We start from the raw sequence: 13,736 nt of genomic DNA, 5'->3' as shown, positions 1-13,736 counted from the left end.
TGTGTACTCCGAAGAGCTCGAAGCTCAACGGATCTAGTGATAGCTAATGAGAGGATACATGGCCTTTCCCCCCATGAGACCAACAAGTAAAATGCCTAACCCTCATGCGACTCCCTCCCAGCCTCTCAAGCCTCAACAGCAGCCCCTTCGAGACGAGCGCCATGGGTCGAATCCCAATTGCGCAAGCAGGCCTCATAGTTTGCCTTCACGAAGGCCATGTCCTCTAGTCCAACACCAAACTCTGGGGCACTCTTCATTAATTTCGGCCCGTCCCATGTCAGTCCACCTCTCGCCCCTGTTCTCCCCTGATAAGTAGCCGATGCCCCGCGCCAGAATGCATCAGGTCTAAGTATGTCAAGTCGGGACCTTCGGATCACAGTTGAATCGCTTTTGACCGATTGGGCGTCCGCATTCTGATCCGTAAAGCTGCTATCTCGACGTTGGATGTCTCGCGACCGGCGGTCACCTCGGGGGTCTGATTGAAATGATAGACTGCCGCTGCCGTTGCTGCGAGATGTGCTTTGAGACATGCGACTCGAGGCTGTAAGGTACTCTTCGGTGGTAGTGCTCGAACCCTCTCTAGCCATGCTGGGGCTTACTGGCGTGGCTGGAGCGATGCCGCGTAGACTCGAACCCAACCTCACTCTAACGGTACGCTCATCGATATTGCTGGGAGCGCCATATGATACCACTTCTTGACCTAGGCCATAGAATGTTTTCGCCAGATCCGTCTCATCCCTGGGACTCTTTTTTTTCTTGTAATCGGTGGCGAATAGAGGGGAATCCAGGTTGGTATTCTCAAAGGCCTTTGCTTTCTCCTGGCCCCGCTGGCGGCTCTTCAATAAGTCAACTGAGATGGTGTGGATTTTCTTCAACCCGGATTTCATCTTTCTCCCAATTTTTCCAGACATTGTCCCAGTTCCAGGGGTTGTCTTCTGACTAGGAACAATCGGTGCCTTGTTAATCTGAGTCCCGTTTTGTGGCTGTGGCATCATGTCAGAGAAGTCCTTGGACACAACTCCGTCTGCTAGCCCTGCAGGCCCATTCCGCTCGGCTCGGGAGTGCGTCGGGAAACGAGCCCACGCGCGCGGAGGTCCTGAAAACTTTGCTGGGGATTGTGTTGTCTGTCTATCCGGAATGTTCATACCGCGTTCGCCCTGAAGCTGACAGGATCCATTCGCAAGGGTTTGCCGAGACTGCTTGGAGAATTCGTAGGAATATTCGCCAAGTGATTTCATCACAGTCGCAGGATTTTCTGGAGAGTGACCACCGGAGCGCTTGGGAGACGAGATACTTGTGCTATAGTTGGGCATGCCTATTCCTTTCATGTTGCTGAGCTCCTGAATCTTGCCCTGATGGTTGCCGCAGTCGGCTAGATGCTGCACACCACTACTCCTGCGGGTCTCGGAGCTCCATATCCTAGCATCTTTCTGAGAGGTTAAGCTGTTTGGCAAGAGGGAATCCTCGGAAGCCCCTCCGCGAAGGTTTGAACTGGAGGAGGTGCTTGTGGTGTCACGAGAAACCAAAATTCCAGGCAGAGGGGACGAGCGTGTGACGCTTGCAGGGCCGGCCCCATCGAAGCGCTTTTGGCCCAGTTGAATTCCTCTTGCACGACCAGGATGAAACCAGGGGAAAGTAAAGGATATCGGTTGGCGGTTCTTGGAAGATGCATCGGAGGTGTCGCGGGACTCCCAGTGCACCGAGGGTGGTCGATCACGACGGAAGTGGAGCTGGGAGACTCCTTTAGCTTCTGGCTCAGGATTGCGGGATATCTCAGGTGCCACGTCTGAATAATTCTCCGCCCCCCTTTTGCGCGTCTCGAGATGCGGGAGGCAGTGAGTTACTATATTGGTAAAGTATGAGCACGAAGTATTGCTGGATCCTGGAGAAGTTGCGGGTGCATAAGGTCGATGCTTCACTGACCTCAAAGTTAGCCATCAATGCATGCTGATAGACCAATGGAAGGTCCTACGTACATGGGCGGCGAAAAGCCATGAACCTTCTTCGAAACCAGCCCTGGCGGTGAGACGTAGAGGTTCGGGGGCTCGGCCGAACGTTGTGAGTGGTAGAAGGAACCCAAGAATTGCTACTAGTAGATGCTCCATCCTCTGGGATTGGCGTTGGGCCGTACTCAACGGCCGGTTGACTGTCCGCAGGTGAGGTAAATTGAGGGTTGGATGCAGTTCGCGGACCTAAACCTGGTAGCTGATATTTCTGACCGGATACGGAGCGGCTAGAAGAGTGTGCTGGTATTGTACTATGCCGTTCATGGCTTTGCATGTCTTGGCCTTTGGAAACACCAAGCCCTGGGAGGCTCCAAGAGTCCCTTCCCAGGGTTGGGAGGGAAACGCATCTCTTCAGAAGTCGGATATTGGTTGAGGTCGAGATAACCAGCGACGGAGGGCGAGCCGATTGCTCCCCTGATGGATCAGTCCTAGCTGTCTGACTTGAAGACTTGCCTTGAAAGACATCTTCCTGTTCAATGTCCAGGGCACCACAAAGTTGGCCGGCAGTATATGGCGAAGACGTGCTTTGGAAGAGCTTAGGGACCAAGTTTGGGGAGGAGGGGGAGGAGGGCGCTGAAGGAGGAGAGCTGCTTTCCCAGAGCCTACTTTGGCAAGCTGGCTGAAAACAGTTGGGACCGGTGTGGGTTTCCAATGAAATTTCGCACACTGTCTCTTGTCCTGCCCCACTGCCTGGTTCCTCTCGGCTTCCCGTGGGAATCAGACCTTTGGGTTCAGGTCGCAGGGTAACCTCGTCACTGCCAGAATCTAGGGGATATCCGTGCTGAGAGAGGGTCTCTTGGGATGAGCACTGTGGAAGGTGGGTATTGACCAGATGAGCGGAATTGGGGCTCGCGTTGCGAGGTTCCTGATCTTGTTCACCGTCGTGGTCCGACCCAGAGGCAGCAGGTTCGTCGAGCCTTCCAGGTCCGCTGCCGTCGTTTGTTCCGAGTTGGGTTGATTCTAAGGATGCATTGACATGCGTAAACTCGTTGGATGCCTCGGATGGTGGTGAGCCAACAGGGTCTAGGCTTGCTGTCGTCTCATGAGTGCCAGGTCCAGTGCAACAGAAGAACCCAGACATCTCTGCGGCGCAACGAACCACCGACTGAGGGGATAAAGCGCAAACGAGCCCAATTTCCAAAAAGGAATGTCAGTCTGATCTGCACATAGCTGGCCTGTCGTGTAGCGATTGCAAGGGCCTAGAAAACCATAGCAAACTGGAATGCATGAAGCTGTTGGTCCAAAGATGGTCGAGGCAGACGTCGCCAAACATGCATGGTGTTTCCTGCTGGGAACCTGAGTCATCTCCAGTTTTGCAGGGAAGGGAGTTTGAGGCGGGGGAAGGCGCATCCCATGGACAAGAACATCTAGGGAAGGACCGTAATTCGAATCAATTTGCGGAAATTGCGATCAATTTTCTTGACTTGGAGCATACGCTGAGTAGCCCCTATCTTTGGTTTGCGACCTGTGGCCTATAAACAGGTAGATTCTCGTCGCCATCGACAAAATTGCCACTCCCATTGTAGGGAGTCTGCTCAGTCATATGTGTCATCCAAGCCATCCTGATCTTCGCCAGTACAGGAAGCTCTCCGGCACCGACCAACCGCACGTTAGGAGACGGAATTGGCAAGAAACTGGCCAGGCCGTCGTTGAGCGCGCCTAGATAGGAGACCGAGTTGTTCACACTCGCTGCGTTGTCGGGAACCTTATTCCGCGAGTCGCCAGACAGATCTGCTGCAAGCTTGAAAACGTTTGCTCCCGACATCGTACCTGCCCAGGTTCGGAAGCTCCCAGTTGTGCTCGACCGTTGACAGGATGCTGTAGTGCGTATAGAACGTATCGTCTGTTGTTCCCTTTAGCGCCGGCGGAACAGCGCTCCCGAGCAGCAACATAACAATACGATTCGGCTCCTCGTATGTCTCGGACTCGTCGTACGTGAGCATGATTAAGGTTCGGCCGTCGGATGCCTCGTCCGCCAACAATGGCTTCAGGAATTTGTTGGACCAGTCTGTCACGTACTTGAGCGTCGAATTGTGCCCGGTGTTCATCATGTTGGGCGTCATGAAGACGAACTGCGGTACGTCTCTAGCGGCAAAAGTGCGCTGGAAGTCGTCGAACGACTGCAGTTTGAGCAACCTCGATCCGTTCATGTTGATGCTATCGAACGAGACGAATGGGCTGCCAAAAAAAAAAAAAAAAAAGCGAGTCAGTGACTCCTCCCAACAAGCTCTTCCTGACCCATACCACCTCTCGCATACTTGTGCTTCCGAACGTAGTCCCATTGCCCGCTGCGGGTCTTCCCATCACTGCCCATGCCCATGCCCATGTAGCCAGGGCCCGGCATGTCCTCAAAGTAGCCCGCCCATGGGCTATCTTTATAGTCCAGCAGGCAGATCGACGATGGTTGACACATTCTCGGGCACGCGGACGAACCCGCCGTGGTTTAAACCGAAGTAGTCACCCCCCACGGCAGCCAGATAGTTGGGTTGGCTGGGATGGGTATTTCCATAGTAGCGAGTGAGGAGGATGCCGTGCTTCTTTAGGTCCTTGATATTGACATCTTCGGATACCTTGGCAAAATCCTGTTGAAATAGCAGGGTTTTTTTCAGGTCATCCAGGTCCTACAGCTTCCCTCCGTTGCTTGAAGTGGAAGGGGAGCTGACTTGGTTCTCCAGCCAGATGGTTATCAACCTATCAAACGCTCTGCCCGGCACGAGCGGTGCGGCATTGGAAAGGTATACCAAGCCAAGCGCGCAGAATGAAAGCAAACGCATGTGGTCAATGTCCTTCAATGCATTTTGGTGAGTAACTTGCTATCGTCGAGTTCAGATGAACATGGGTGGACCCTGGATGTCACGTTGGTGAGAGGCTCTGCCTGCGGCGCGCAGGTAATTGGTTGGATGGGAACAGGTAGGAACCCAGTACAGGTGGCCCGAACTTCCTATTATTACATACAGGACATGTAACCCCCCCGCACCAAGCAGACCAAAACATCATTTTCCTCTTTCAATTCCTCCAGCGTCACGCGCCGCCAGTTTTGCAATGCCTCTAGAATCACTTCCTGCCTTCCGGTATCGCCAGCCGGCACATGGAACTTGTTGAAGATGTCGAGAAACACGTCCCTGCCAGCTTCCACCCCGTCGACATCGGCGACGTGATCGGCACCGGAAGGGCTACAAAGTCGTCCACAAGCTTGGCCATGGAGGCTTTTCGACTGTCTGGCTTGGCCATTCTTGTGGAGACGTGCCCTCCTACTTCGCGCTCAAAATCCTCGTTGCTGACGTTGACAACGACAATGAAGTTCTCGGCCCTATCATAACCGAGAGTCTTGGTCCCATATCCTGCCCCCGTCATTTAGCCCAACGAGGGTTGTTAAGACTACCAGCTTCTCAGGCTACTGGGAAGGGGCCGGCAGCATAACAAGACGGGCTCGAGTAGTGGTACGAGGATAAAATACTAGAGAAATCGCACGATGAACGGCTTTCTAAGAAGGCGCCGAATCTCTCCACTCACCGGAGGGAGGAGTTTGTTCGCTTGCTCTACGACATGGTGGCATATGACCCAGAGAATCGACTTTCAGCACGGATTACTCCGTATCGGACGTGATATTACGTCTGAAGCCAGTGGCGCTTTTGGACAAGTACACTAGCCACGTGATTCGCTTCGACAGGGGCCTGATAGCGCTAGTTTCCAATTTGGTTAGGGGTGCGAGCTAACATTTATTACCCTGGCGGAGGTAGGCGACGGTATCCGTCCGCTCTGTAATTTCTGCACACCTCCTATCAATGCTTACTCCATGTCTCCAACTAACCTCTCTCTAGCCGGCCCTCCGGAGTCCTAGGCGGTAATATTGCCCATCGTTTGTGTCCCTACCCCGGGATGCACGGCCCGGAGACTTCGGCGCCAGAGCTGTGCTATCGGCAGGAGCGGGCAGTTAGCTACGCATAGCAGTTGTTTCTGAAAGCATGGATGGGACCGTGTAATATGTAACAACAAGGACCTGCTACAGGGGTGCTGAAAATCGCTGCTCCTGGCAGCCAAAAACGGCAGCCCAGACAGCACACAGTCAGTTTTTGGGCAGTTTTGCCTTGCCTGCCGCTACCCCTGCCCGCGTAAGTTGGGAACGGAGTTAGTTCTATCTCCGTATTACCATGGATTCTTCCATTCGCACCTGCCAACAAGCCCGGTGTCGGCTCTCTATAAAGTGCGCCGAGATGATGTGGCCCATTACGAGCGAAAATGCCCTTTTAGGAAGCCGCGTAAGGACGACGAGTCGATTATGGTGGCCAAGATGAACAATGTTAGTCATAGCTCGGCGTCCGAGCTGGGAATGTGGGACCTTGCTAATTGCCGAGCAATTTCTCGGCCCCATATCGGAATTCCGAGGCACCCAAGTGCGAGCTTGACCAAGCAACAGAAGAGATGGAGACTTGAAATGAAAAACAGATTGCTGATGTAAAATTCGAGGCACTGCCCCATTCTCTTCTCGACATTGCATCGTGTGACCATTTCTTATCAGATCGATTGATAAACCTCGGATCTGCCCCCCTTGCCTCGGAGACAAGCCCAATTAGGCCAACCAGAACATCCAAGAGCCTAGAGTACCCCAGTGGTTGGTCGGTGGCGCAAGCGTGCCCTTAAGTACTACATTTCCTTCATCTTTACCCCCGATATTTCCTTGAGACGCCATGTCGGAGCCGAGCTCCGGCGACGAGAACGAGTCGTCCCACCTCGCTGCCGAGGTCAACGAGAACGGGGATCAGCCGCCGCCGAGGAAGAGGCAGAGGGTCAGGCTCTCGTGTCTCGAATGCCGACGGAGGAAGTTGTCGTGCGACCGAGAATTTCCCTGTTCGCGCTGCCTCCAATCCGGAACCCCGGAGAAGTGCGAGTATGAGACTCGCCCCGGTCTAGCCCCCCCCAACAAACTCGGCCTCTCTCAGAGCCCTCTTGCCAGCTTCGACACCCGGCTGTCCTTACCCCATGGCGGCCGAGAGTCCTCGCCTTACCGGAAGGATTCCTTTCGCGACCATGACAGGATCCGTAAGCTCGAGCTTGAAGTCGCCCAGCTGAAGGGCCTTCTTGCCAAGCAAGTCTCTGTGGACGGAAGCACTGTGGTCGAGCAGTCTCCCACTACTCAACAGGCCGAGGACAAGTCCGAGGCTGAGGCGAAACTGCCTTCCTTCCTCCAGAGTCAGTTCGATGTAGGCGGCTTCGAAAAAGAAGAGCTGCGATTCTTTCGCGGCAAAGAATTCAAGACTCGATATTTCGGGCCCCACAATGCCTGTCTGGCGTTCTCAGAGGTAAGGGGGCTCATTTTCTTGCACCACCCCGTGTATTCCTGTCGTCCTCTTGACCTGACTCCCTCTCCCAGCTTACCGGCCTCTGTCCCTTCATGAAAGAGACTGCTGAGGAGTGGCTTCAGCCGCTCCACATCCACAGCAACAAGAAGGACAGGAAGAAGAACAAGGAAGAACGGGAGAAGAAGTTTCATCTACCAGATCTGGAATTAGAGGCCCTGTTGCCGTCCAAGGAAGAAACCGACACCCTTGTCTCGGTCTATCTGGACCAATTTGAACAGGTCCATCGTATCGTCCATGTCCCGAGTTTTCGAAGAGAGTATTCGAAGTTCTGGGAGCCGGGACATACACGGACTGCGGCCTTCACCGTCCTTGTCTTGTCTATTCTGTCCATAGCCAGCTGCCAGCGGGATCATGGAACCGCCAAGTTCGAGAAGATGGTATCTAATTTCCACAATTGCGCCTTGAAATGGATCAAGGCGTGCGACCAGTGGCAAGAGCGTCAGAGCCAGAAACACAGGCGACTGATTCACTACCAGATCGCCTGCCTCCTTTATCTTTCCAAGCGTGTCAACACGGTGAAGAAGAAGCGGTTCTGGAAGGGGGCTGGGGCACTCATCCAAGACGCCATCTCGGTTGGTCTGCACAGGGACACCAGCCAGGCAAACGACAGTATTTCACCATTCAACCAGGAAATGAGAAAGCGGCTCTGGGCAACGATGGAAAATTTTGATCTGCAAGCCTCGTTCGATCACGGCTTGCCGTCCATCCTAAGCGCCCTGCACTACGACGTCCGGCCGCCTGGCAACCTCGACGACGACGAGTTTGACGAGGATACAGAGGAGCTGCCGGCGTCGAAGCCGCCCACCGAGTATACCTATTCATCATACCAGCGTCTCAGCCGCCAGAGTCTCCCGCTCCGCTCGGAGCTCAGTCGCGTTCTCACGGGGCCTCGGGAGGAACTAGACTACGACCAGGTCATTCGATACACGAACGAGATCAATCAAGAGATTGATTCCCTGCCGTCGTGGGAGAACAACGAGGGTGGAAACCCGGAAGTGCACAAGAAGCCGCTGCTTGCGTACACGCTTCTGCATATCCAGCTCCGGCAGTACATCATCCCTTTACACCAGCCGTTCCTGCGCCTTCGAAAGACGAATTCCAAGTATCAGTATTCCGAGATCATCTACTACAATGCTGCCCGAGACATGGTGCTCTTGAACGACAAGCTCGTCCAGCAAGGCGTCCGGACGCTCAACTTCCTCCGCGAGGACAGCCTGACTCTTGCCATAAATCTCTGCAGCGTAACCATGCTTCAGCCGCGGGGGTCCACGAACATGATCATGATCAACTCGCAGCACACGCTCCAGCTGCTCGGGAAATGCCTGGCCATGAAGGAGGACCGCATCCTGAGATGCGGCAACAACGAGCCGTGGGGCTACTCCATCATGTGTGCGGCCGTCGGCCTGCTCGAGGCCCACCTCGACACCAAGACAGCCGAGGCCGCCAAGGCCGGCGCCGCGGAGCGCTTCATCAACCTCCACCTCAAGCTGCTCGCGGGGCAAGATCCGCCGCAGTCGAGCCAGCAGGCCGAGCTTCCCGGCCCCGCGAACACGGCCCCAATGCCGGCCGCCTGTGCCATTATTCCTCCCCCAGTACCGTCAGATATATTCGTGCGATCAAAGGTGAGTTGTTCAGAGAGAAGCGCATCCATGTGTCACACCCGGGAAACTAACTTTTCGTGCTCAGTCTGTGACGCCATTCTTGTCTGCCTCACAGGGCTCAGCCGGGCAAGCACCCTCCGGTCCGGTGGAAATCCCCGGGACCCCATGGTGGCTGCCCAACACTGGCGACCCGACCATCGCACCTGTAAGTTCTATTCTACTCATACGCCGCTGGCTCCTTCCCATGCATTGTAGAATACCTTCTAATGTGGCAACCGCAGATGCAACCGGTCAATCCCGATTTCAGCTACGAGTCGCTGGGGCTGAACCTGAATGAGCTCTGGGGTGATCAGTGGGATTGGGATTATCAATGAGTGGGATGGATGGGTGCTACTGGTTCGGAGGTAAAAATGGGACGGCGTGACTGGCGTTGCTTTGTGAGAAAACGATCACCACTCAAAGAGTATGGGTAGGCTGGGGCTCGATACCCTTTGTGCAGGAATGGTTCATTGGTTACCTTAGGTATTGATCCCTTCTCACCCGATAATTCAAGTAATATCAATTAGGACTGGTCCTATCCTTCTGTGCCGCAGACCCCCCCCACCAAAAAAAAAAAAAACCAACAGGCATAGGTACCCTTTCTGGCCCACCGGAACCTGTTTGTGTTGGGAGCTTTGGAAGGAGCCAGGGCCTAATCTCACAGTCGGGGACGGTTCCTTCCAAACACTCCGCAGCCTGCTCATGATGTGGGAGGGGAAGGCACCGTATAAGCCGCGGCTTTCCGTCTTCTTAGACGGGCAGGTACTGCTTGCACAAACGAAGTGCCAGGCTACCAGAACGGAATGCCTATTCGGGTCGCTCCGATCGCAGGTCCCTTGGATATCGTCACCATCAATTACTTTTACACCCTGGATTGCCGCTTCCCGGTAAGCCCGCGTCCGAAATGACTCCGCGCGTCACAGCCTTGCAAGCACGGCCTGGGTCCTTCCGATATCGGCGATGGCCCCGGGCTTCGACGTGTGACAGTCAAACTGATGGGCGCCGCGTGAGCGGGTTGATGATGCCATTTAATCACCACAGTCATGAACCTGCTTTGGGCGAGAGACCTGCGTTTGTGACACACTCCAGGTATGAGGCTACGAGCAGAAGACGTCCCCGGCAGTGACTAGCCGGCCGCGGCACCTGCTTTACGGTAGGTATGTGTAAGTCAAGTTGCACCCGCCTGCCGGACCCCGATTTGACTTCCCATTCCTGACCAGCCGCTCAGCATTCTAGAAAATATACGTCTTACAGCCTCAATCCGGGAATTTACATAGTAGCAAGTTCCAGGGCCTGTTTGTCGTTGGTCTGACTATATTTCCAAGATATTTGCAACCAGCCAGTGACCAACGCTTCACCAGGGGTCAGCTGAGCATGAAAACCGAACTTCTGCACCATGCTTTCCCATTTCCCCGTCAACAGGGCTGCGTAACGATGGCGAGACTCGGTTGAGCTAAATTGTGTACGATACGCCATGTATCTGGCCGTTTGAGAGCAATGAGCATAGCTGATTTGGTTCCGTCACAGCCCAGCAACCGCTTCAGGAGCGGGTGTTTGCATGCTCAGGCCATCGCTTGCCCACTAGCCCCCCCCGGCGTGGTCTCACGAACGCATGGGAACCACGGTAACGGGGCCTTGGGGAGCAACCAGGGGACACCAGCGTTGCTACACATTGTTTGCATGGGCCAGCCTGCGTCACATGCCCAAGTCGACTCCTGGCGCCCTAGACTCTTGACTTCACTCCTCCCAAAGGCCGGCGTTGGCTCTGACGGTGACTACTCTGACACCTAGGCATCGTCAACGCCCTTGCGTGTGCATGGGGATTTACCTTCCTTCCAGTGACACAGCTTTGTAAAATGGCCTCTGGACGATATTGACATGAGGTTTGGCCCATCCCTGGCAATCCTGTTAAAGGCCCCGATTCCTTTCCCGACCTCAATAGATTGGTCCCTATTAATCTTCACGGACGCCCGCAACGCCCTGCTGAGAGACCTTGGGATGCTTCCCAATATGGAAACCAAAACTATCGTATTTTTTGTCTTCTTTTCCATGTCTAACTTTTGTCTAGCTGACCCTTTCGCAGATGCAGCCGCAAGACTGCCAACTTGTGGAGTAAGTCAACGTCAGACTCTGGCTGTAAGACCTGCCCAGCTAATGTGTTGGACTTATCTCTAGCTGAGCTGCATCTTAAGCTCAGTTCCCAATTCTGTGTGCCACACAGTCGCCAATACCACCTGCATTTGCACTGATGACGGTCTCCGTGATGCTGTTTCTCAATGTGTCCAGGTCAGCTGCACTGTATTGGAAGCCATAGGTTCGTCACTCCGCCCTGGACGAACGATCCCTTGCTAATTTGCTCTTAGACACTGCGCGCATCGAAGCAGAAGCGTGCCAGAGACCCAGGAGATCCAGGAAACAAGACCTTCTGGCAGTTATATCGATCGAGACGTTCGCGTTTCTCTGTGTCCTACTCCGACTCTTCTCACGATGGTACACCATGGCTCATTTTGAGCTAGACGACTACATAATGATAGCAGTCACGATGATATACGTGCCGTTCGAAGTTATAGGGCAAATAGGTACACCCCTCTCACTGCCTACCTAGGTGTTGCTATAATCTCCATGCTGACAGTGGATAGCCGGTGCCATGGCATTCGGCGTCGACATCTGGACTGTGGACAAAACCTCCTTAACAAATGCATTCAAGGTATGCCAACTGCCAACCTTCGGGATGTCGCTATTTGTTCCTCTCTTACGTTCCGTAGTTGTTCTACATCGCTGAAAGCCTCTATCTCGCCATTATCAGCCTCACGAAGCTCTCCATATTGTGTTTTTACCTGCGCATCTTCCCAAACCGAACATTCCGACGTCTGGTCTTTGCCGTGACGACATGGGTTACAGTGTCGGCTCTGGTCTTTATACTTATGCAGATCTTCCAGTGTACGCCGATTGACTTTGTCTGGAAGGGGTGGGACGGTACATACGGTCCACACAAATGCCTTAACGTGAACGTCCTAGTCTTCACGGCAGCAGGGTTTAGCATCGCCCAGGACATCGTCATTATCTTCATGCCCATACCCTTGCTCGCCCAACTCCAGGCCTCGTGGCGGGTCAAGCTTGGGGTAATCCTCATGTTCTCCCTGGGCATCTTTGTTCTCATCACGAGCTGCATCCGCCTCCGAACCATTGTCCTCTTCGCCCGCTCGACCAACCCCACCTGGGACTACATGGACACGCTCATCTGGACGGGCCTGGAGTGCGCCGTCTCCATCATCGTCACCAGCCTGCCCGCAATCCGCGCCCTCGCCGGCCGTATGTCGCCTGGGCTGTTCAGCAGGGCCGCCGCCGGGATGGCCGGTCGGCCTTTGCCGCCGACAAGCTGCACGGAGGAGCTAGCGGCCGGTCATTGATCGGCCGCTTCATTTCCATGGTGACGATGAGGACCGCCTCTCGGGTCGATACGGAGAGCCAGCTCGAGCTTGGGGACAAGATCATGTGCGACGTGTGCACCGAGATAGGTGCGGGCGGGAGGGAGGTTCGTCGTGGACCCAATTCGACCAGGAGTCCGTTGGGTACTGATGGTGATGGGCCTGGCGAGGACATGTTGATGTCGTCGCCCAGGCCCGGAATACGGGTCCTGACGACCACCACGACGACTGTACGGAGGCATTGATCTCGGCTCCTGGCCGTATCTTGCCGGTTTTAACTACCATGTGGCTTGGACCTGACAAGGTTTGGGGGACCATGGTGCCTCTATGGTTGGTTGTCTACTGTTACGCAGGTGATGATATGGGTTGCAGCTGGCGAGGAGGACAAGCGAAGTTGAGCCATGATTAGTTCCTCTCGATGCACAAAATTTGGGGCCATGACGTCATCCCACATCCCATAACCCCCAATCTAATGTTTCGTCCGTGCTTGTCCTGGGCGCGCCAGACGCCCAAGCATCTTCCCCCGGATTTCTTTGAGCCGCAACTCAACGTCCACTCTTCTCGTCCCATCCCAAACCGCCACAGGCACCAAACACTACCGGCGCAACAGGCCCACCATTTCTCCGGAGGGTGTGCACCATCCATACCCAACCAACGAACCGCCCATCCAGGACCCAAAAAAAAGCCAAACCAGCAGCAGAAGCCCGTCAATGGCATCACCCCAGTCCCCCGACCCCGCCCCGGCAGTCCGCCCCGCCCCGCCGGTGACGGTCCGGAAATACCACCCACCCCTCGGTCTGGACTGGGTCGTGATAGCCGGCATGACAGCCTACATCGCCAGCTTCGCGCTCGTCCACCTCTGCGGTCTCGGCAGCAGCCCCTCCCCCCCACCACCCGGGTCCCCATCGTCATTCGCCGCCGCCCTTCTGGAGGCGACCGGCTTCCCCGGCGGCGCGCCCGGGTTCCGGCGCCTCGTTGACGCCATTGCGGCGCCCGTCCTGGCCATCCACGTCGCCGAGGCGTGGTGGATGGACCGCTCGCGCCTGGCGGCGCACGGCGTGGCCCGGGGCACGGCCGTCTGGTGGGCGTGGGTAGGCGGGTGCCTGGTCGAGGGGGTCACGGCGTTCCGGAGGTTCGACCGCGTCGTCGCTGCGCTTGAGGAGGAGAGGGGGAGGGGGAGGGGGAAGGGAGGGGAGCGGCGGGGGAGTTGAGGCGCCGGGGGGGGGGGGGGGGGGGGGGGGGGGTGGGGGGGGCGGGGGGGGGGGGGGGGGGGGGGGGGGGGGGGGGGGGGGGGGGGGGGTA

General features: G+C 55.6%; 5 protein-coding genes across 5 annotated transcripts; 3 read left to right on the top strand and 2 right to left on the bottom strand.

Annotated features, from left to right (window-relative positions):
• Positions 1–31: 31 nt before the first annotated feature.
• QBC33DRAFT_4889 (uncharacterized protein) lies at positions 32–3,399 on the bottom strand. Its single transcript, XM_060425439.1, has 2 exons — positions 1,977–3,399; positions 32–1,918 (listed from the first exon to the last, which is right to left on the bottom strand). Exons 1-2 carry the CDS (start codon positions 3,085–3,087, stop codon positions 126–128), a joined length of 2,904 nt encoding a protein of 967 aa, XP_060288508.1. The 5' UTR covers positions 3,088–3,399; the 3' UTR covers positions 32–125.
• A 54-nt stretch (positions 3,400–3,453) lies between these two features.
• QBC33DRAFT_574926 (putative acid phosphatase) lies at positions 3,454–4,780 on the bottom strand (the record flags this gene model as incomplete). Its single annotated transcript, XM_060430791.1, has 5 exons — positions 3,454–3,711; positions 3,770–4,184; positions 4,265–4,375; positions 4,416–4,588; positions 4,670–4,780. 5 exons carry the CDS (start codon positions 4,778–4,780, stop codon positions 3,454–3,456), a joined length of 1,068 nt encoding a protein of 355 aa, XP_060288507.1.
• A 1,680-nt stretch (positions 4,781–6,460) lies between these two features.
• On the top strand, positions 6,461–9,640 carry QBC33DRAFT_520764 (multidrug resistance regulator 1). Its single transcript, XM_060426401.1, has 4 exons — positions 6,461–7,306; positions 7,378–8,988; positions 9,053–9,172; positions 9,249–9,640. The coding sequence occupies exons 1-4, from the start codon at positions 6,695–6,697 to the stop codon at positions 9,339–9,341; spliced, it is 2,436 nt and encodes an 811-aa protein (XP_060288506.1). The 5' UTR covers positions 6,461–6,694; the 3' UTR covers positions 9,342–9,640.
• A 936-nt stretch (positions 9,641–10,576) lies between these two features.
• QBC33DRAFT_4525 (uncharacterized protein) lies at positions 10,577–12,634 on the top strand. The gene is made up of 5 exons (XM_060424650.1): positions 10,577–11,118; positions 11,182–11,320; positions 11,370–11,585; positions 11,646–11,713; positions 11,772–12,634. The coding sequence occupies exons 1-5, from the start codon at positions 10,885–10,887 to the stop codon at positions 12,414–12,416; spliced, it is 1,302 nt and encodes a 433-aa protein (XP_060288505.1). The 5' UTR covers positions 10,577–10,884; the 3' UTR covers positions 12,417–12,634.
• Positions 12,635–13,144: 510 nt separating this feature from the next.
• Positions 13,145–13,645, top strand: QBC33DRAFT_553747 (uncharacterized protein; the record flags this gene model as incomplete). The annotated part of the gene is made up of 1 exon (XM_060429439.1): positions 13,145–13,645. The coding sequence occupies one exon, from the start codon at positions 13,145–13,147 to the stop codon at positions 13,643–13,645; it is 501 nt and encodes a 166-aa protein (XP_060288504.1).
• Positions 13,646–13,736: the final 91 nt, after the last annotated feature.

Source organism: Phialemonium atrogriseum (genome assembly GCF_030411735.1).
Source record: "Phialemonium atrogriseum strain 8032-3 unplaced genomic scaffold QBC33scaffold_1, whole genome shotgun sequence".
NCBI lineage: Eukaryota > Fungi > Ascomycota > Sordariomycetes > Cephalothecales > Cephalothecaceae > Phialemonium > Phialemonium atrogriseum.
Note: the sequence above shows the minus strand (reverse complement) of the source record. Positions and strands in the feature narration are given on the sequence as shown.

Bases quoted from the DNA above. Each gene is read 5' to 3' on its own strand.
- QBC33DRAFT_4889 (XM_060425439.1), bottom strand. From the start codon at position 3,087: ATGTCTGGGTTCTTCTGTTGCACTGGACCTGGCACTCATGAGACGACA. The intron at 1,919-1,976 runs GTACGTAGGACC...CTTTGAGGTCAG, and splicing joins CATGGCTTTTCGCCGCCCAT to TGAAGCATCGACCTTATGCA.
- QBC33DRAFT_520764 (XM_060426401.1), top strand. From the start codon at position 6,695: ATGTCGGAGCCGAGCTCCGGCGACGAGAACGAGTCGTCCCACCTCGCT. The intron at 7,307-7,377 runs GTAAGGGGGCTC...TCCCTCTCCCAG, and splicing joins CCTGTCTGGCGTTCTCAGAG to CTTACCGGCCTCTGTCCCTT. The intron at 8,989-9,052 runs GTGAGTTGTTCA...TTTCGTGCTCAG, and splicing joins ATATATTCGTGCGATCAAAG to TCTGTGACGCCATTCTTGTC.
- QBC33DRAFT_4525 (XM_060424650.1), top strand. From the start codon at position 10,885: ATGAGGTTTGGCCCATCCCTGGCAATCCTGTTAAAGGCCCCGATTCCT. The intron at 11,586-11,645 runs GTACACCCCTCT...GACAGTGGATAG, and splicing joins CGAAGTTATAGGGCAAATAG to CCGGTGCCATGGCATTCGGC. The intron at 11,714-11,771 runs GTATGCCAACTG...TACGTTCCGTAG, and splicing joins CCTTAACAAATGCATTCAAG to TTGTTCTACATCGCTGAAAG.